The sequence below is a fragment of the Gymnoscopelus braueri genome, assembly GCF_963280865.1.
Source record: "Gymnoscopelus braueri genome assembly, chromosome: 4".
Classification (NCBI taxonomy): Eukaryota; Metazoa; Chordata; class Actinopteri; order Myctophiformes; family Myctophidae; genus Gymnoscopelus; species Gymnoscopelus braueri.
This window is the reverse complement of record NC_137605.1, coordinates 30,023,557-30,046,273: the sequence shown is the minus strand read 5'-3', so window position 1 is coordinate 30,046,273 and position 22,717 is coordinate 30,023,557. Positions and strand designations below refer to the sequence as shown.

Here is a 22,717-nt window from a genome sequence, read left to right as displayed (position 1 = left end):
AGGGGCCAATACAGTCTAACAGTTTGTCTTTGGTAGCGTTTCCGATTCTTCCAGCACAGTAGAGCTGTTACAGTACATACCGGTCTAATAGTGGTCTTAGTGCATTAGTTTTTTGGGCCAGCATCACCTGGCACTAGTTTCTGGTTTCTATGTGAACAGTTAGAGAGGGTTTGCCATTGGCCCTCTGTGGCTGACCGTCACTTTGATGGATGAAAAAAGAAAGTCTTTGAACTCTGTTACCAGTGTGGCATGCCCCTACAAGGCATGTGATATTGCAGGTTTATTTCGTATAGCACATGTTTTTTGTGATTTACATTTTTTGGAACACTTTTATTATTGTATCTGCGCCATATTAGTTTCAGTTTTTTGTTATTTTTCCAAGATTCAAGATGTATTGTAAATGTTTCTAATAAAACAAAAAATGAAATAATCAATAGAAAGTCAGTGTGCTATGTTCTGATGTTCATGTCTGTCTTGATTTATTTAAAGAATGCAATTCCAAATTAAATTAAGAAATACTTGGAGTCAGGCAATTAACAAATGAGATTTATTAATACATACAGTATGTAGTCCAAACTCCACATATACAGATTAAACATCTAAAAACCTTTAACATACACCACCCAATTGAGGACCTGTGAAGTTGACAGAACAGTGTTGATGGAGAAACATGTCAGCAGGATATGTATGTGTTCGCTCAAAAGAACACTTAAAAAAAGGGCAAAAAACAAAACAGATTTTTCTGACAACCCATCACACAACAAAAAAACTATCTTAAGTAATTAATATTTTATCCAGTCTTAAAGGGGAAGTTCACCCAAAATAAAAAAGACCATGTTTTTCCTCTTATCTGGAGTGCTATATCCATGCAGATACAGTAGTTTCAGTGTTAATTTGCAAACGTTTGGAGATTTTGGCCATCTCAATATAATCTTATCTAATTTCGGCTCCAATACAATGGAGCTCAATGGCATTTGGCACACTGAAGCTATCTGAATGCATAGATAAGAAGACACATGTGTTTTCTTTAATACTGGGCCTTTAAAGTTTTATAAATATCAATTTCTGATTCAAACAAGTGACTTAAGACCTCCCAAAGTGAGAAGGAAACTTTCACTGCAGTTTGATTGTAAATGATAAATACAAACATGCAACATTAACTGCATTGTTAAGACCACGTTATTGCAGTGCATCTATAGTGTCTACTTAAACAAATCCCACCCCCTGAGTAAGCTACATTGCCCTCCAGGAAAGCAACGACAAGTTAAAGGCTGGTGTATTCTTGAGGGAGATTCCAGAAGGCATGTTCCTGTTGCAGTTCAATACAGAGGAGAGTGAGATCAGAGGGGGGCAGGTGGTGGGCAATGGAGGATTTAATTTACAGTAAAACAGGCCATCTTGGGTGCATCAGAGACTGTAGGGGAGCAGGGCAGGGCTGAGTGCCCTCACTACCCCATCCCCTGAAACATGATCTATTCCTCCATCCCAGCTACCAGGTCCATTTGAACTGGTCTCCGCCATCAGCCCACTCTACCCCCGCCCATGGGCTGAAGTACTGAAATGGTCATAGACAGTAGTAGAGCGACAGTGATCCTGTCCAATATCGATGCAATAATCCTGCTATGTATCGTGTTCAAACAACACCCTGACGAAGCTTGCGAAAGCGTGACTCGTCAGTAGAATAGCAAGTGTCCAAAAAAGGATAGGAAATGTGTTCAGAACATGGATCACAAGCAATCAAAAGAGAAATTACATACTGTATGTAGAGGAGAGATGATATTGCTCTGAGACTTCCTGTTACGCATAGATTGAATTGGTTCATGACTTGTTCTCATCTCGGGATGAGATCACTTTTAACTCCCTGTTCCTCCATTAGCGAGGGATAGTTGCCCCTAACAGCACCCTCATAAAAATGGATTTAATTACCAGTGAAAGGACAGCCTTCACTGCAAAGTAAGAAGCGTCAAAAAGTCTTAACCTAGAGTTGTTGCACAAACCCCTCAGCCAAATGAGACCTTCATCTAGTGCTCAATAAGTTATCATGTGGGATATAAATGCAATGAATTTTGGGATGATGGGACTGACCATAGAGATGGGGCTTGCAGTTCACACTGGTGTATTCTATGACGATTCTTAATGCCACTTCACCTGTTGTTCAGGGGAACTGAGGGACAGCGTTATTAAATAGAGATTTCAATGGTTGAATGATTGAGAGGGAGAGAAATGTGATGAGATACAAGGGGATCGAATATCCTCAGTTTCTTACTACTTCGAGTCTGCTCACGTTTTTTTTCATTTTAAGAAGCTGGTACTGATAGCAAAGCTAAATGCATCATATATGGATGGGACGGATCATTTGGAGGACACAATACAAAGTAGATGCAAGAAGCAAAGCTGATGTCTCGCTTTCCAGCTTCTTTCTCCTTTTCCTTCCCACAGTCTGTTTTTCTTAACTTCCTCAAACTCAGGTTGCCTTCTTCATATGAACATTAATTGACTAAATCCAACCCCTGTACCTGTGCCTCTGCATGAAATGGTTCCCTCTACCTTGTCTCTGTCTCCCCTGTCTTCCTGTCTGTCTGTCTCCCTGGCCCTAGAGGTGGAGGTAACAGGGTGTGGTCTCAGTTGTTCTGGCAGCAGGGTCCCTGCTTGGCTGAGGTCTGTGTGGGCTGCACCGTGATGGGCACCACGTTGGAGCCGGGTGAAAAGTCAGAGTCAGTGCGTCCTGACATTTGCCTCTGTGACACTATGTTGTAGATGGCTGCAGGAGAGAGAAAAGATTGAGCGGAGGCAGCGAGTTAGTAGCATATATGACTAAAACAAGGTCGCAAACGGGCAGCGTTTTATATGGTGAAACAGACTGTATAACAAGGCTCCTGACTGCAGGGTCTACAACTGCATCTTAATCTGGCATCACAGTGACTCTCGTCATCTGGGGTTCCCGGCTTCCCGCATCTATTTTTAGGCACTGCTTAACTTTTAATAAAAACTACAGCACAGTGAGTTCAGTCCTGAAAAGTAAATAAGGATGAGGGAATTTTGAGTTAAAAAAAACATGAAGAGCTCCTTGGCTACAGCTGTGACACTATACAGGTTTGGTGGTAAAACTACCACTAACTTTTAACGCTCCATTAGTTACCAGATGGATGGCACTTACAGAAGTGGCAGACCTCTTCTCTGCCTGCCCTCACTGTCTGTACCTTGCATGTCTACCCTAATCTGATCGGTCTCCAGTTCAGGTCCTACTGGCCGGCTAGCATGCCTCCAACTCCTACTGTTCTCCTACCTTAATGAGCTAATTAGCATTGTCATTAGCTCAATGGGGCTCGCTTGTTAGAAGTTTTTATGAATTAGAAATTACTAGAGCGGTGCCGGTCTATTTGGCACCGGGAACAATGAAAGTTAGAAATACATGCCCCACCCGGTTATGCAATACCCGCTGTCAGAGTACCTGTTGTACCTGTCTGTCTCTCCGTGTCCCTTATATGTCCATATAGGAATAATTCTGTAACTGTCTGTCAGTGTCCCTTTTATTCTCATATATGGTCATACTGATGACATCAGGGTACTCATATGTGGATTTGTGGGTTCATCAATATCTTTTGGAGAACCGCTGATCCGACCGACTTCCCACTTGGGCGCATCACTCTGGGACTCGGCGGTACGCACACCGAGTTTGAAGTTGATATGGGCATATCGGTCGGATCAGTGGTTCTGGACAACCGGATCTCCATTATGGCTGTATACGGGCATATCGGTCGATTTGGCGGTTCTGGAAACCCCCTATCCGACCGACTCGACACCGGGCAAGGCACTCCCTCACATGACCATGGCTCAACTTGTTGATAATCCTTTTAGACACTCCACAGGTTGAAATAGTCACAGACAGTTGTTCTTTAAGCTTACCAATCTGTGACCAAACAATTCCTATGGGTGGCTAAATATATCCCCTTACATAAAATTGGTTATACAGATTTTTGTAATAGTAAATACATGTGAAACAATCTAAACTGTATTTTCCCTCAGTGGACAGGTGGGTCCAAATTTGCATTGCAGAGAGAGACCAGGCCCAAAGAAAAGCTCTTACTGACTCTTACTGGCTGGGAAATGGATGCCTTGATAGGGGCTCTCACCAGGTGAGAGGCCCTTGAGTTGGCCAATTACCCATGCTTTTGACATAGAAAAATAAATAAACCTCAGGAAGTGTTCAAGCCATTGACTGAACACCAGTGATATGCCATTTGATTAACTGGATTCTGCTGCCACCTAGTGTACAAGACAAGCACCAACATGTTAAATACACTATGAAGAAAAGTAGCTGAAACAACGCTATGCTTAAAGGGATACTTCACTCTCGGGCCGGGGACACATTTAAAAAAAATATTAAAAATAAATGAAAAAAGTTATGGAAAATTCATGGCCCCCTCACACATTAGTAGGACACTCTAATGCGTGAGGGGGCCATGAATTTTCCATAACTTTTTTCATTTATTTTTAATATTTTTTTTAAATGTGTCCCCGGCCCTAAAGTGAAGTATCCCTTTAAATCGATGTTGAACTTCTGGTACAGCCTTGGGTTGTATGGCTGGCCAGGATATATGTCCAAATATTGTTGAGCATCTTTATCTGTTGCTTCTGTGATCAAGGAAACCAAAGTAGTCCATTCATTCTCTTTGTATGTCTTAACATATTTCAAAATCACATTTTAGCACATAAACAGATTATGCCAGTATATATACAACAGAGTGTGTGTGTGTGTGTGTGTGTGTGTGTGTGTGTGTGTGTGTGTGTGTGTGTGTGTGTGTGTGTGTGTGTGTGTGTGTGTGTGTGTGTGTATATATATATATATATATGTGTATGTATACACACACACACACACGTATGTGGGTATGTATGTATGCATATATGTTACAGGGGTTGACACTAACGGTTGCCCGACTGCCCGTGGCAAGTAAATAAAACGTTCGGGCAAGTGGCGTTTGCTTTCAGGTTGCCCGACGGGCAATTGCGTTTAAATGGCGGAGCAACCGGCTTCATGAAATATTATTGGTTATTCATGAAAGAACAAATAATGATTGGATTTAACATTCATTTGATTTACTTTTCGGACAAGTGGGCCTTGACCTTGTATCATTTCCATGTAGCTACAGTATATAACCCAAGGTTCTACCACAGTGACAAATTCAATAGCTCTTCCTTTCTCAGATTTTAAATACAAATGTAATGAATATTTTGAGTGCAATGAAACTGACCTGTGAGGATGGTCTGGAAAGCAAGCTCCACATTGGATGAATCTAATGCTGAGGTCTCCAGGAAGGACAAGCCATGCTTCTCTGTAAAAACACAAGCACACAATGTCATCATATAGATATGTAAAGTATGGTACCAACTCTGCCACTGGGTTTTCCCAATGCAAACATTTTATGTATTTGTGCTATTGCAAAATGTACTTTGAATAACATTTTATTTAATAACATTTTTGTAGATTACACAACACCAAAGAGACTTTAAGTACACTAGTACCATGGCATTGAAAAACTAAGCCTACTTTTTTCACTCTAATGTGGACCAACAGCACTCTTGTGTTTGTCTGCTTTGGAGACAGCCTTATCAAGAGTCATTTACAAGTCAAAGCATTATGCACAATACTAAAACAAACATAAGCCAAGGTCAAGATAAATACGTAGGCCCAGCGCAGCCAATCTACTAATTAGAAATGGCTAAAGATTGTCAAAGTTACACTTGACCAGGCAGCCAGGCCACCTGTAAAAAATTAACCCTTGTTCAATCTTCGTGAGCCAAAATGACAGAACAGTATATTAAAGGAGTAGTTCACCCATAAAATATCGATTACACACCCCATAAAGCATTGAATTCAGGAGTTTTTTTTGTTTTTATCACATTCCTAAGCCAATAATTTCATTACTGGCGGAAAGATGCTAATGTATCCGGTAGGAGACTCAAAGTAGTCTCTTAGAGTGTCCTACCAGAAATACACTCGGCCATCAAATTATTGGCTCGGGTGCGTCAAAAACAAAAAAAAAACTCTAAAAACTATTCCTTTAAAATTAACATAATTTTGATTCCGTATGGGCAACACATCAAACTTTTTTTTGCACTTTACCCATCTTACTATACTAGTGTGTGTGTGTGCTCTAAAGGTCCTTACACACGGGACGATTTTTTTCATGCGAATAATACGTTTTATTTTTAAACCTTATAAAGTCAATGCAAGCTTCCACACCAGTTTCGCGGAGCGAAAAAAGCGTTTTTTAATTATTCGGAACGAGTCCGAACTTTGCGTATATTCGCCGGTGTGTAACCGCCTTTACTCTCACACACAGTCATTGTTATTCCACAATATATTGCATCTACATGTAACAAACCTTTTAAGCTGGTGTTACTCTCTGGTCTGGTACTGTCTATCTGACCAAAATGAATGCTCTAATTATTCAAATTCAGTCCAAAAATACAAATTAAAACAATAACAAACTAAACAGTATTTGCATACCAAAAACAACATCCTTCCATTTGCAAAGTTCAAAAATAGGACCTGTGTGTGAAATGTGTTATTTGAGGGTACCTGAAAGGGCCTTGGCCTCATCTGTGGGCACTGCCCGTAGATGGCGCAGGTCACTTTTGTTGCCCACCAGCATTATGACGATATTGCTGTCTGCATGGTCCTGAAGCTCTTTCAGCCAGCGCTCAGCATTTTCATAGGTCAGGTGCTTCGCAATGTCGTAAACCAAGAGAGCTCCAACTGCCCCACGGTAGTACCTAAACAATAGAGAGAGACAGAAAGAAATATAAATTGGATTAGACCACTTTTATGTGTGGTACTGAAAGGGAAACGTTGGTACAGCAGGTATTGAGGGTCTAGTTCAGGGTAGTCTCACATGGCCAGACTACTATTCCACAATCTCCGAATGCTATATAGTCTGGAACTACACCTTCCGAAAGCTGAGAAAGGAAGCCGTTATCTGTTCGTAATTTTCGTTCACAAACATGCATTTTAAAATATGTTTAAAATGTAGCTAAGCAGCAAGCTATATATGCTTCGATGTGATTTACATTAGGACAAATGTACGTGACAAATGTAAGACAAATGTAAGACTGCAATATCCGCTTTACCCCTGAATCGTTTTCAGCGATTCTGTGTTCCAGACTCCGAGTGTATGACGGAAGCATTTGAAAATTGTGAGAGCCAACCGTCTGGCTCGCGAGACTACGCTCAGGGACACCAGGATTTAAAACTTGTGGTCATAGGGCATGATTCCTGGCACCTTTTGGTTACAGGAGGGTTTTTAACCATTATGAACAAACACCCTGTGGTAGCCCATAGTGTAGGATTCCATAGCAGACCTTTCCAACTATCTTAACCACTTAAAACCATATACTTCATTGACCGGGGTCACCCAGGGGTCTTGGTCCTCTCCTTCTTTCCCTCTACATCAAATCTTTTTGCCGAAAATATCATAATGTTCACCATTTTCACCAAACACTTATTATGAGAGGCTAGGATGCTAGGGTTCATGTGGTTTAAGGACTGTCAACAGTCTGTTGGTTCTGGGGCCAATTCATACAGAGGACAGGCCTCTGTTTCATTTTTCTGTTTTACATCAATGACAACATTTCTGTTTCATTCTCATTTCTCCTGGAAAGGCAGCCAACGCTGCTGAGTAATGTAGACAGCAGTTTTACTTCACTTTTTTTAAATGATGTACTGCAATGAATAAATTATAGATTTAAATTGTTCAATACCGTGTTGACGGCATGCTTGTATTAACATCTAACTGCTGAATTTGTATGCCTTACCCAAAATCAGAAATTCCAAACAGAAATAAATATTGAATTGCATGCACTGACGTGTGTAAATGTGCTTTGGTATTATACATGCAAGAGAGAAAGATACTGTGTGTAGGATTAAAGGGCCGTTCACACAGAGCATTATAACTACTGTATTTTTTTTTATAGTTGGTGTGAACTCTGCCATAGTTATAGTAATCTCTCAAAACAGATTTTGCTAACAGCAGAATCTGTCAGCACCACTAAACATGTAGTGTTGTTGTTAGCAGGAATAAACACAGAAGCACCCGGGGGGAAGTGGACTAAGAAAGGGGAGGAGCCAAACCGAGTTTCTGTTTCTACACAAAAAAAAGGAGGTGGTGCCCCCAGAGGCAAAAAGAAGGGAAAAAATTATAATTGTTTTACCTAATGGGTTCCCAGATTGTAGTTATAGTGCTCAGTGTGAATGGCCCTTAATGCTGCGTTCACACTAGTGGCGACAAAGCAACAGGCTACAAGTCATTTTCAAAAGAAGTCATGAAACTACAAACTGATGCCTGACACTTGCCGCTGCGTGACGGGCGCTACAAAAAAAGAGTTCCGGTGGCTTCTTTTTTTTCATCTCCAATGACGCAGTGAAGCGTCAATCAATCATGTTTTTGTTTCACAACTTCCACTCCCCTTCTCTCTCTCTCCCCACAATTCATGCTCCATTCCGTAAATAGAAGAAAAACTAATTCTTGTTCTTAACCAGTTGTAGCCACTAGTGTGAACGCAGCGTTCAGCATAATGCTTCAAAGAGGCGACAAAACAACAGGCTGCAAGTAATTTTCAATGGAAGCCAGCAACACGAAGCTTCAAACTGACGCTGCGTAACTGGTGTGAAGCTAGCAGTACCCAAAAAGGTTCGGCTGGCTTCAACTTTATCTTTTTTTTTTAGCACTCCAATGACGCAGTGAAGCATCAATCAAAATAATATGTTTTTGTTTCATCATTTCCATTCCCCTTCTCTCTTCCCACAGTTACTGCTCTGTTCCATAAATGGATGAACAACTCATTGGTGCTGTTAACCAGTTCCCTGTGCTATTTAACCCTACGCTTTTCATTAACACAGTGTGGTTTGAGCAACACTTCAGCAGCAATGTAGCTGGCCGTGCTCTGTCTTTTTGTAGCTTTTGTCAAAGACATGAAAATGTGAACACAACATTAAGGGTTACATAAATGTTGTCATGGTCCATTATATAACTTACGCAGAGGTGATGGCCCGGTACCGCTCCTGTCCAGCGGTGTCCCAGATCTGAGCCTTGACGGTCTTCCCTTCTACCTGGATGCTGCGTGTTGCAAACTCCACCCCAATGGTACTCTTGCTCTCCAGGTTGAACTCATTACGAGTGAAGCGAGACAGCAGGTTACTTTTGCCTACACCCGAGTCTCCAATCAGCACCACTACAACACAGGAAAACATTAAGTTAGAAAACTTGGAAAAGAAAAAAATAACAGCAATCAATAGTCAAAGATCAATGGAATTGATAGGCTATAAGTACTGAGTATAATATGCTTGTAAGAATGCCAGAGCACATTATGTACTATAATTAGTAAGCGATTACAACATCTATAATGTGAATTTACCTCTGAAAGATTTAAGCTTGCAATTTGACTTCTTCATACCTATGTTAACATCTACTGGATCATCGCCAGGATGGGAAATTAACAACAGCCACATACTGGTAACTGTTAACAACAGTGGGTTAGAAGTTTGTGTATACAACAACCATTTTGGCAGGTGCCAGGTAACCAACCAACCTTCATTCTACAGTCTTGTACTCTTGCAAAAAAAATACTAAATGGCTGCTAAGAGGGCTAACAGAGCCCATTAAAATAAAATTGACTCTCTGAAACACATTTCTACTATGATTGGCAAGCAAGCTGAGTTAATTGGTTAGAGAGAAGCTACTGTACCATCTCACCACCTCACCGCCCTGCTATTGGTAAATAGAAACTGTGGGATGTTGAAGTCATATTGACAAATCATCCATCTGCAATAATGTACTGAAGCAATACTGCTGCACCTACAGCAGGGAAACTGTAGCCTAGTAGTTAAGCTCATTACATGATCACGCTACTATGTTGTAACTGACACTGGTAGAGACATGTCAGCACTGATGTGGCTGGCTCTAGCTCATAAAGCCAGACAATGGTCCACTTGTCTCACAAGTTATCTTTCATCAACTTGACTGGTCTGAATTTGTAGTTTAAAAGACTTTTCTTAGAAGTGGAGGTCTCTTTTGACTACATTTCCCCACTAACGTAACTTCCCGACATGCCAAAGAGTTAACACTGACATTCTGGTTTTCGCGTGGCACAAAGGAACCAGGGTGGACCAAAAAAAAACATTATGCAACCACTTTCAGGACCTTTGCCATGAGAAATGCAATAGCATGGCCAAGTTACACACCCTACCACTAAGCATTGTGTAGATTTGCATTCCTCAACTCGAAAGACATGACACCTTTCTATTATAAGATACAACCCTGCAGAACTTACGTGGCCTATCCCAGTGCAGGCACAGACTGAGTATGTGTGTGTATATGCAAGTCAGGAAATTAAAAGGGACAGGTAACAACAGAATCACACTTTGTTAGATCTGGCAAAAGTGTTTGTGAAACTAATGCTGGTATTGTGAGTGCTTTGGGAATGTTAACCCAATATCATCTAAATATGTTTTAAGAAACATAAAAAAGGTTAACCTTGAACAACTCAATCCATTCAGTGCTGCCCTGCGCTATTTATGTGAAATTACCACATAATGCTGGCTTTAAGTGGATATCTGAACTAGGTCTCAAGGCCAAAGGCTAAGCGGCCTACAAGGTTTGTCTGAATGTCCGCACAAAGTAGACCAATAAATCACAGCTCATGCCAATACGTGTATGCATGACATTGTGAAAAATAAACTTTTTAGCGCCTGCACTTCCACAGCGTAACTCACTGTAGCAGACAGATAGACACCATGAAATGTTACTGAATATAATGATTTGGTGCATGCTGGCTTAATTAGGGACACAACCCGCTGAAGCAGAGAGACACCACAAATACTAATAATTTGTTCACCAAGTGCACACCTCATTTGCTATCTGTCGCTTAAGACTGGAAAGGGAGCCCATGCCATTATTATACTTTATATCTTGTTAAAGGAAAATCAGTAGTGAAAGGCAAAAGGCAATGACATTACATATAGTATGGCATCAAATTATTTATTGTTACTTTGTAATTAAATGGGTTTTAAATATGTAATGAAAAGCATGAAAACTGTATTGTTTTAGAGATTAGCGTAACTTTTAGTCAACCAAATTGTCAATAAAGGAAAGGCTAAAACTAATAATGTGTTGTGCAGATCTACTATTTATTGACAAACTTCACTTTGATGATCACAATCGAATGTAAGGGATTTAGAATACATTCACTGGAAGGCAAGGAAGACTGCACGTGTAAGCAGGGATGACTTCATTAGCAGGACAACTTTTGCTCATCTGGGAGCAGTCTGTGATTCAATCATGATTCACCTGACTGACTCATGCTCTCTAACAGTGAGTGCAGTACAAATAAGGCCATTAAAAAAAAAGGAAGTGATAGGACTGAACCAGTTTAACAGTCATTCTAGTTCTTCCTGGTAAGGTGGGAGATAACTGACAGTCATTCCCATATCAGCAATTTAGTTTAATGCTGCAGTGTGTATTTTCACCATGTAGTCCAATAAATTCAGATTAACAAGATATTTGGCCACCAGAAGCAAGAAAACCAATTTATTTGAGTAGGTGTCTTTTTAATTGTCCGTACTTGCTGTCAGGAAGCTGTTCAGTGGACACAAAAGCATGCACGCACACACACAGTCTAACTTCAGTGCAAGTATTTCCAGTTTGATGACTCCTTGTTTAGTGTTCCATATTTGAACAAAGGACCCCGAGCATGGCATTTCCCTTCGTCTAGGACAATGTACAAGGGGAACTAGTAGAGAGAACAATAAGGGAAGGCCTGTTACATTTTACACTTGGCATTTATTTATTTATTTATTTATTTATTTATTTATATATATATATATATATATATATATATATATATATATATATATATATATATATATATATATATATATATATATATATATATATACATATACATACATACATACATACATACATACATACATACACACACATACATACATACATACATACATACATACATACATACATACATACACACACACATACCACTTTTGTTTTTAAACATAGGACAGTTGAAAAAACACATTTTCAGGCCAGTACACCACTTTTACTTAATGTGGGCACAGAATGGAGTCCTCAAATACAGCCACCGTGGTTTCCCTATAGTAGCCAATGCAATGTTTCCCCATAAACAGAAGAAACCCAATCTGTGCGGTGTGTTGATATCCTGCAATAGCTTATTATTACAACCGCTTGTTGACCAGTACTTCCTCCACACCATTGGATTGCATCACAGGCCTGTGCAAGATGATGACTCCACGGTAGATGCTATTTAATGCGATACTTAGGTGTGCTTATTAGCAAACCATCCTTTAACAATCCAGCAGCTCGTCACCACCAGCCCTAACGTAGCCATATGGTCTGGTTTCCCAACTAGGCAACATATTAACAAAGTTATAGTAACATCTGTGCATTTTCATGTGTCGCGACCAAGCATTCCATGCTGGCAATTGACCCATGTGATATTACAGCATTAAGTACAAGGGTTTAACGTTACTAAATGGAAATGTACAAATCAAACTAGCCATGGATGACACAACGGTCGTCTGTCACGACCGTCATGGATTAACTTCAACCTAGTGTTTGCTTTGTCTCCATTTACAGCCCGTACATCTACATAAACGTTCAGATTTCAAATATTAAGTGTTTACCCCATGGGCACGGATGTTACAATTCTGTTCGGGCCCACAGAAGTACCCGTATCTTCCGTATTGTTCACTAAAACGCATTTTAATCCGATCTTCTTGTCAAGTTATAATGAATCAGAGTGCAATACACCTCCCAACCGATAGGGTCGCGTAGTTAAAAGCATATGGAGGAAATTCGGAGAAAATGGCCACCGATCGGATTAAAATGCTTTTTGTTGAACAATACGGAAGATACGGGTACTTCTGCTATCCCGAACAGAATTGTAACATCCGTGGCCATGGGGCAAGCACTTTATATTTCAAATTTGAACGTTTATGTAGACGTACGGGCCGTAAATGGAGAAAATGCAAACACCAGGTTGAAGTTCATCCATGACTGTCATGGTATGACAGTCATGTTTCAGGGCTAAAATCAAACGTACTTTAGAACGGTCAAGAAGAACTGAACAACAGAGTATGTAGAAGCGGTTAGCATGTACCAATGTAGAAATGTAAAAGTCATATATAATATAAGACCAGTCAGTGACGTTACAAACCTTTGAAGAGATAGTCGTATTCGTCATCTCTGTTCGTCATATCGTCTTCTCTTCGGTAACTATTATTCTACCGAGTATCGGTCGGGTCCTAATGCTGGCCGAACAAACTTCTGGTGTTTATCTTCAGATCGACCGCCGTGTTCACGGTTTTCAGCTCTCGCTCTAACAACAGTGACACTAACTTATTCTAAAAGAATATACGTTACTATTGTGTTGCTATGTTGTTGTTTATGGGCATCAAATTCGCAATGAAAACACTACAAACTATCCTCGGAAAGTTTCGTCTCCTCTTCTTTCTTCACGTCTGCTGTCATTTGCCATTTCCCCGAACGACATTACGTCATCCACTAAGCCCCGCCTCTCCCTCATTGTCCACTGGTCAATCAAGGACAGACACCTGTCAACAGGAGCGCGTGTGATTGGTCGAATGCTACTGTCGCTCCGATGTGCTTGTCGTTGTTTGGAGACGACGTCGTCTCTCCACACCAAGCATAGAGTTATAGGGTGCGTTCGGAAATTACGCACCGGAGCACACTCGCCTATTAGTTTGTATTGGCCAGTGCGCTCAGTGCTGTATTTTCGAACGCACCCATAATATGGTACCAAGAGTACAGGTTGACTGTCTGACAGCCAATAAACAAATGTTTATGGGGGATGTATATGTATTTATTATGTGTGTGTGTGTGTGTGTGTGTGTGTGTGTGTGTGTGTGTGTGTGTGTGTGTGTGTGTGTGTGTGTGTGTGTGTGTGTGTGTGTGTGTGTGTCAGTGTGTGTATAGGATATGCATATTTTATATACATAGGAAGAGTAGGCTATTTCATACGGAAGTCAGCAAGTCATTATTTAATTAGGAATATAAGGGGTGGGAATAATGTTTCCATTTTATTTTTTTCCCTTGTATTTACAAAATTAATTAAAGTGTTTTTCTTTGTGATTTCGATCAATTTGCTAATTATTTCTGTTTTTATATTCGAACTTCAATATAGGTCTCGTCCCTTGAAAAGGGTTTTGCTGTGTCTTTTAGACTAGACTGTTAGATTAGAAACAGACTACCACACCAATCGTATTTGAAACTCTGATTCCCCATGTCGCTACCCTGAGGAGTAGATGCCTCCAAGTTGGAAGTTACCAGAGGGTAGGTTAGGTACCCATCAATTATTGAAGGGAACAAGCTGTCATCCTGAACCTTTTTCCCTTTCTTTCTTTTTTTTTGGGGAGCAATTTCTTTGTTTGGTATCAGGTGACATTGGCTTCTGCAAAAGGAATCGCAATGGAGAGAAAAAAGTTAGTAGTTGCTAATAAAAAAATACAATCTTTTTATTTGAAAAGTATTTATTTTTTGCAAACGTACAACAATTAGGCTTTAGAAGAAACGGTTTACAGTTATTTCATACGAGTCAGTCACAAATACCAATAGCCTACTTGATATGACCTGTATTGTTCTGATCTGTGAAATACCACTCCATCCCAGTCTAAGCAGCAGAATATCATTTGTTAAGTACTGTGATTCCTTACTATCCAATATAGCCTAATAAGCAATGCTTATTATTACACACATGACATGTACTGTAGGTCACATTTCTTTTTACATCAATTACTATCAATAAATAACATTTTCCCTATTTCTGAAGAGCCAAACTCCAGAGTGGTCTCTCTAGCCCTAGGACAGTGAATCCCAACCTGTGGGCCAGGGAACACTGATTAATATTAAAGAATGAATGAAATAAAAAGTCATGGTATTTTTTTCTTTTAAACCTTGAAAAATGAAGTTTTTATTGTGTTACTGATGAATTGGAACTTTAAGTATTACTATGTTAGTTCCATTGATCCAAGCCGGAACACAATCGATCGACTGATCTCTAAAATAAACACGCGGCCCACCCACCAGGGGCCAGTTGCACCACCTCACACTAAGTTCAAACTTAAGCCTAGTTATAGCTGAAATGGCTTTTAAAAAAACTATTTAGACCTGGAAAGTATCTGTCATTTTTAGATTTCTTTGGCTATTCAAAAATAGCAGATCTACAAGCTCATAGAGCGGCACAGAGTGCCGCGCTATGAGCTTGTAGATCTGCTATTTATTTATTTTTTAATGTAAAAATGTGTGCAAATCTTTAAATTTATAATTTATATAATTTATAGATTTAAAAAAATACATATATTCAAAGATTTGCACACATATTTACGATTTGTCAAAAAATAGCAGATCTACAAACTCCGTGCCGCGCTATGAGCTTGTATATCTGCTATTTTTGAATAGCCAAAGAAATCTAAAATGACAGAGATGCGTCCCCGGATTCAATGGGTTATGCTATAACTAGGCTAAGTTTGAACTTAGTGTGCAAGGTGGTGCAACTGGCCCCTGACCCCTTACTGTAACATGGCTGCCGTGGTCACTGGTCAGATGGGTGGGTCGTGAACACTTGAGGTTTTCAAGTGGGCCCCCCCTGATCCAGAAAAGGTTGGGAACCACTGCTCTAGGAGTTGCGGTCCATGTAAAACACTTCCATTCGTAACGGTTTCAGTGGATAGTTTTCATGTCATATGATCTAAAAGCTATTTCCACGGCTGTTCCATTCTAACAAGTGAGTGTTTCAGTGGGAAACGCTGCAATTAATCATTTATTTCACAGCAATAATATACAGTCAGTCAGTCATATTTGATCACAGATCATTTATGAGAGCACATGCACGGCTGTGACAGCAAGTTATATTGAATAAATGTAACATTACCCAACGCACCCATGCATCGTTCAGTTGATGAAAATGAGGAACAATCACTTACAATTTACATTTTAAAAATCACTGTCTCTAGAGGCAAAGTTAAAACATAACATTGACTTATATTCTCTGCCTCCTCCACGTTGCATTTAATCATTTACATACTGTAACTTTCCAAACTCTGTTTAGACATACGTATATTTTTCTTTCCGTTGACCTGCTCTCAGACCATTATCAGATCATTGATATTTCATCTCATCAAATGCCACACAGTAAAATCCTCAGTGTTAATGTATCCATTTGTACACTCACAGCGTTGCATTAACACTTTTTACTTTACTTTACTGTGATTTTACTGTGCATATCTTATCTAACTTAATCAGTCATTGTCAAATGGGCTTGCAGCAGTGTTTTTGGCACAGAGGCCTGTCCTCCAAAGCTGTTGTGGTCTGCAGTGTGGTTTGCTACAAACGGCTCCACTCTGATTTCCCCCTGACTGACCCCTTAAGTTAAGGGTTAAGCCTAATTTATACTCAGTCGCACAACACGGAATAAATTAGGCTTTAGTCCGATCAGATGTTCCTGCAGCAAGGCTTTCCCCCCTCTGTGTTGTCTGCTCTGGGGGTGGGACTTGATAAGGACACAGCATTGATGGAGCCCCGAATCACCTCCTTACTGCTCACTTTCTTGTGAATCTCTGAATGAATGGGAAATACAGTTATGAATTAATTGTAAAAAAAAAAAAGGTCAGTTCAATGATTGATTGATTTACTACAGGTTATTTCCTATATAGACAACATATTTGGATTGTTGAAGGCACACATGTGAAATACATCTTTCGTAAAGGTTACCTGCAAGGACATCGTTGAATGCTACCTCAACATTAGTTGACTCCAAGGCTGAGGTCTCCACATACAATATGCCTTTCCTCGCTGCAGAAAGTAAACAAAGTAAAATATCATTATCCTTGTGCTAAATAAAGCACAATTTATTAACTCACCAACATTTCCTGGTTTATTTTTTCTATGCATATATATATATATATATATATATATATATATATATATATATATATATATACACACACACACACACACACACATGTAATTGGATTTGTATGTACCTGCAAAGTCTTTAGCCTCCTCTGTGGGCACTGCTCTTTCTGAGGCCAGGTCAGTTTTGTTTCCTACCAACATCACTACTATATGGGGGTCAGCATGGTCATACAGCTCCTTCAGCCAGCGTTCCACACTCTCATAGGTCAGATGTTTGGTGATGTCAAAGACCAACAGGGCTCCAACCGCTCCTCTGTAATACCTGGTTAAGGGAGATAAGAACAGATTGATGTTGTGCTTACCTATACTGTGATCTTACAAGTATATATAAGAATATATACCCCCCCCCCATCGTTCACAGGCAAACTATTTACTGTAATCCCTGTGAAATAATTTCCAATTACATTTGGTTTTCCCCAGTCCTCCAATTTCATAGAATTTGGCTAACTGTTAATGCACAAATGGGAATTTCCATGGGAGTTAGCATATTGCACTTAATAATTGAAGTAATTACTCAAAAAGCCGGCCTGATAGCAAAGAGCTAATCCTGTGGTGTAACATATCCTCAGATTTTTCTCATAAAAAATAAACAGACCTGGTTATATTGTTTTCAAGCTGTTAATCTTTCTAGCTTCATAAAAAAAGAACAATAAGGAATTTCCTTATTGCTAAAGGAGCAGTGTTGAGGTCTTAGTGTTCAAATAAAAAGCTGCGAGCCTCGACCAATTGCATTGTTGGACCAGAATGTGCTGGTTGAAAATTAACTGGAACAGAGGTTTTTCAGGTTATGTGGAAGGAAATTGAACATAATTGCCTGTTTGTGTGTAATGCCTGATCATACTGTAGCACCTCCCAAGTCAACCACCTTTGATCTAACCTAATTTAAGGCAAGTCAAATCTAAACTGGTTTAAACTGGTTTATAACAGTTTAACAGATCAAGAAAACGCACCAGTAAAAGTTAACATAAAGAGAGAATAGATGGCAAAATAAAGTAAGAGACCAAACTTGTGCATGTGTGTGTGTGTGTGTGTGTGTGTGTGTGTGTGTGTGTGTGTGTTCATGACTTCATGCTATTAAAAAGTCTTCCTAGTTTATGTGTGTAATGGTCCCTTGTACTCACGCTGAGGTGATAGCTCGGTATCGCTCTAACCCAGCTGTATCCCAAATCTGGGCCTTTATGGTGAATCCATGCAGCTGTACTGTGCGAGTGCTGAACTCGACACCGATAGTGGTCCGGCTGTCATGGTTGAACTCATTCTTTGTGAAACGGGACAGTAGGTTGCTCTTGCCCACACCAGATTCTCCTATCAGGACAACTGCAGAGGAGAGGCAAGACAGATTGGAGGGACATCACATATACTGTTCCTTTATTTGTCAAGCATATACAGTAGCTAATGTTGGTTGGTTCACACACCTCAAAAGGACATTTGACTTGTTATTGATGGGCACACAGACTGTTGCGAGGATAAAACCTATGGCTGTAGTTAGTTTCGTTATAAGAGGGTCTTTCAAACCCTTGGGGATTTTTGACACTAATATGTGAGGGTTGTCACTCTTCATATTGACCAACTCACACCCATCTTACCTGACCGTACCGCCTATATTCTAACACCCAAGGCAGGTTCTCCTGTATGTATGTGTTGTGCATTGTTTTTCAACAGTACAAGGGATGGCTACATCAGGTCCAGGAAAGAGTGAAAGGGGTTTTGTAAGTGGATGTGTGTTCATAGCAGGTGTAGCAGGAATATCGAGTGCGAGAGGTACTTTTCAAGGCAAACGGTTCAACCCTTCCTTGTTTTAAAAACAAAACAAGATGTTGGGGTGAAGGAGTATCGGGTATAGGGACCCCCTGAGGGCATGTTTTCAGGGCCTTTCAGGGACTTATGAATGTTGGAATGTAGATGAAACACTCAAATATTCTTTTACATTCACAGGGCCTGGTTTGAGCCACTCCCCAGGATGCCCTTGAGTAAGGCCCTTAGTCAAGGTGTGCTCTGCTCTCTTGATTTCGCCCATCATAAGCCCTTCATCTTAGCTGTCTGGGGCTGTGGCTCATTATATCATTAAGGCTATGTCACAATCTTGTCCTGCATTAAACATAATATAACCACACCTGCATGGAAACTGAATTAATTACCACAGGTGAGAGATAATGTTAACATAACATAGGGAAAGAATTTTGTGAGACATACGTTATCTTGTACACCTGAATAAAAGCTAATTAAAAGCTAAATAAATGTGTTAGACACACACAATCCAAGTAATCAAAAACGCAGTCATTCCGTCTTCACTTGCTCAAAGGACCATTTTCATAGGTAAACTAAGCTGAATTTACAGTAATAATGTTAATTGTGGGTGTGTTTCTTTTGTGTGCCAGCATGAAGTTTCATGTACAGGAGTTGCCCATGCTTGCACAGTGACACCTAAAATGACACACACACACCCACAATTAATGCCATTACATTCAGCTGTGTTTACCTGTTAAAATATCTGCTGTGAAAAGGTTCTATAAAGGTCAAGGTCAGACCAAAATGTTGAGCAAGAATGTGCAGGTGTTTGTGAGACCTGCTGCAGCATTGAAATATGTTTATGTAAATCTCATAAAATATGAGGGGCTTGACAGTCATGGATTAATATTAAATATATATATATATATATTTGTTTTACAATTAATTTAGTATTAACACATCAATAAATTATGACAAGGTTATCATAAGGAGTTACATGGAAAGAAGGATTATATACAGTAAAAAGAACAAGGCAGTTATATAGAAACACACACACACACACACACACACACACACACACACACACAAAAGGGAAACAATCTCAAATGTTAGTCTCCGTTTCCTGAAATTAAAGTCCCTTCAACAGTGGGAAGCGATTCCAAATCAGGTGGAACGAGTTAGGCTGTCACTTCACTTCATTGACCTTTGTCAGAGAAACCTATCTACCACAAGGCACAATGGACACCACTCCTGAATTTTCCAGTAACTCCTGTCTGTGTTTGAGTGCTGATTCTGAAAGAACTGATGATCTTACCAAAACTATGAAGACAGCACAACAGAACAGGATTTAAATTATTTAAATGTAAAATGTAAACTTAGACTATTAAGTTAGTTGAATTTAACAGTAAAAATCCCTAGATCAACAGATTCAGCCAATAGTAAGGAATGCAAACTCAAAACTATTTGCTTTGGACAACAAGTTTTACAAATATTATTGCACCTAATGTAATGTTTTGCTGAGTTGCTCAGATTCTAATTGTGACCTACAGTGTACTGTATACAAAGACAGGAATGTGAGTTCTTCAAACAGCAAATTCTCAGGAAGAAAACAGGTATAATTTAGGATATAACCGTTTCACCGTATTACTTCACATTTGCACAACTACAAATTAGACCTCAAAGCAGTGCAGTCTAGTTAAATCTACTGGGCAGTGAAAAGTTGGGAGTTTGGTGCATTTCTCAAGGGAATGCACCCCAAGTATATGGATACTGTAATGAAAACAGTGAATACCATGACGACACCAAGTAATTCAGTGTACAAAAGATAAGAGCACATCCTGGCTCTTAATCAATGACACACTGATAAGCAGTTCCACTGGGAATTATTTCATGGAAAAAAGGTGACTGTGACCATTCCCATGATTATTATCTGAGATTTTGAGTTTAGCCCAGAAATATTGTGTGTGTGTGTGTGTGTGTGTGTGTGTGTGTGTGTGTGTGTGTGTGTGTGTGTGTGTGTGTGTGTGTGTGTGTGTGTATAGAGAGAGAGGTAAATATTGTAAATATTTAGGCTGCAGTGTTATACAATATTAAGTCTAAGAATGTGTGTGATTTCTTTGTAAATCCAATAGAAAGCGTGCAGACCATTTGAATAACAACTGAACTTGAGTTGAACTTCACAGCTAACTCATTGAACATACTTTTCTTTATTTAGTGAGGTGAGAGCATGGCTGTTTTTGCCTTCACTTCCTCTAGCACTGAGTAACTTCTTAAACAAACAATGCCCTGGTTGCCATGACAAATAGGGACAAGAGGCTTCTTTTAAGCTTGTTTATGCTGAGGTGAGAAGAACGAGCCTTCCTTTCGAGATGACATTCTCCTCTAATTTGTTCCCAAGACTTTATTATGGGCAACTAAAACAATTGTAATACACATAACGCAGTTCATACACACAAATCAATCTGCGTGTCTCTCTAATGTGATTTTACTACATGTCCAACACAATTTGGTTTGAGTAGGTGTAAGATTAATAAAAGCCTGGAGATCGAGGCTAGTGTAAGATTGGTTCCAGATATTGATATGTTATATCAATGTCACTTTCTTTTGTACCCGATTGTCAACTCTTGTGAACCATATCATCTACTTTACATCTGTTAAGGGACATATGTCAACCAGTGCTTTTCTGTTGTGGGGGCAGAATGAAAGATGATCAGATCAAGTAGTTTGTAGTCAAATGAGATATCCACCAATCTGTTTTGAAATGGTGGACATCTAATCTGTTAAAAAACAAAACAAAAAACATTGCTGGCATAAAATCGAAGCACTACTTGGTAAGGTTAAGTAGGTAATTCAAGTACTTGACTGACAAAAGTCAGTCAAATGTATTTTAAAATACATGTTAGCGATACTGAAAGTTACATTTAAGGTAATGTTTTCTCTTTCCAAAATGGTTATTGCATTTTGGAAAACAATTTAATACTTTTTTTATGTTATACTGTGTGTGGAATGATACTAATGAGCTGGGTTTCATACATACTGTACGCATGCATGCACACACACGCACGCACAGACAGACAGACACACACACACATCCTGGTTGTTACATGTAGGGAATGTGCTCATGTGCAGCAGAATGATTAAGCAACTGGTAATGCTCACATCTGAGGCAGGGCATAATTGAGACATATTCAAGGCAGAAAAGTAATACTGTAAATCCTATCAAGATCACTTGAGTTCGTTTTGCAAAATTCATAAGAAATGCCACACTGCAAGTTCATGCACATCCGCATACAAACAGTATGCGTGACTAAGGATTTACTCAAGCCTGCTGATACACTGCACACATTAGCACTTTATCAAGTAGACAATTACCATATGACATGAACTTTAAAATGCCATTTGGACATTGAATTGCATGAGAACAAGACCTCACCTTTAAAGACAAAGTTGTAGGCCTCATCTGAACCCATCTTGTGCCCTTATCACTGGTGCCTCCCCACACACTGCTGCCTTGTCTTCAGCCGGTGCATTCGCAGATTGAGGAAGATGCAAGATGACACTGATTTACACTGCTGAAGCCACTCTTCTTCAAACCGTCAGGTTCAGACCAACTAATGACTGTAAAAAAAAATTGACACACAAATTCCACCCTCAAGCCTGTCCTTCCCCGTTTGTTAATAGAAAGTGTCTTGTTTGAACAAGGCTTGCTGTGTGTAGCCAGGTAGTTCCTCTCAGTGGATGGGGGTTGGGTTGGGAAGGGAAGGGGGGGGCGGCAGGGACTAGGGCGGATCTTGGTGAGATGAGAGTATAGGCCAGTGTAGGCAGGTTAGACAGGTACGGCAGCCGGCATGTGCAGCCGAGTGCCACCTTGTGGACCAGTTAAATCACTGCCAACAATATTGGGGAACACGAAGCAGGGAGTGGCTGCTCCCATCATTAATGTCAACTTTGTCACATCACAG

The 22,717-nt window shown here is 39.8% G+C and overlaps 2 protein-coding genes across 2 annotated transcripts; both read right to left on the bottom strand.

The window, feature by feature from the left end:
• Window positions 1-533: 533 nt before the first annotated feature.
• rab11al (RAB11a, member RAS oncogene family, like) lies at window positions 534-13,593 on the bottom strand. The gene is made up of 5 exons (XM_080425480.1): window positions 13,252-13,593; window positions 9,036-9,231; window positions 6,584-6,777; window positions 5,253-5,333; window positions 534-2,761 (listed from the first exon to the last, which is right to left on the bottom strand). Exons 1-5 carry the CDS (start codon window positions 13,289-13,291, stop codon window positions 2,622-2,624), a joined length of 651 nt encoding a protein of 216 aa, XP_080281606.1. The 5' UTR covers window positions 13,292-13,593; the 3' UTR covers window positions 534-2,621.
• A 2,262-nt stretch (window positions 13,594-15,855) lies between these two features.
• Window positions 15,856-22,492, bottom strand: rab25b (RAB25, member RAS oncogene family b). Its single transcript, XM_080427600.1, has 5 exons — window positions 22,189-22,492; window positions 18,149-18,344; window positions 17,096-17,289; window positions 16,824-16,904; window positions 15,856-16,669 (listed from the first exon to the last, which is right to left on the bottom strand). Exons 1-5 carry the CDS (start codon window positions 22,223-22,225, stop codon window positions 16,545-16,547), a joined length of 633 nt encoding a protein of 210 aa, XP_080283726.1. The 5' UTR covers window positions 22,226-22,492; the 3' UTR covers window positions 15,856-16,544.
• Window positions 22,493-22,717: the final 225 nt, after the last annotated feature.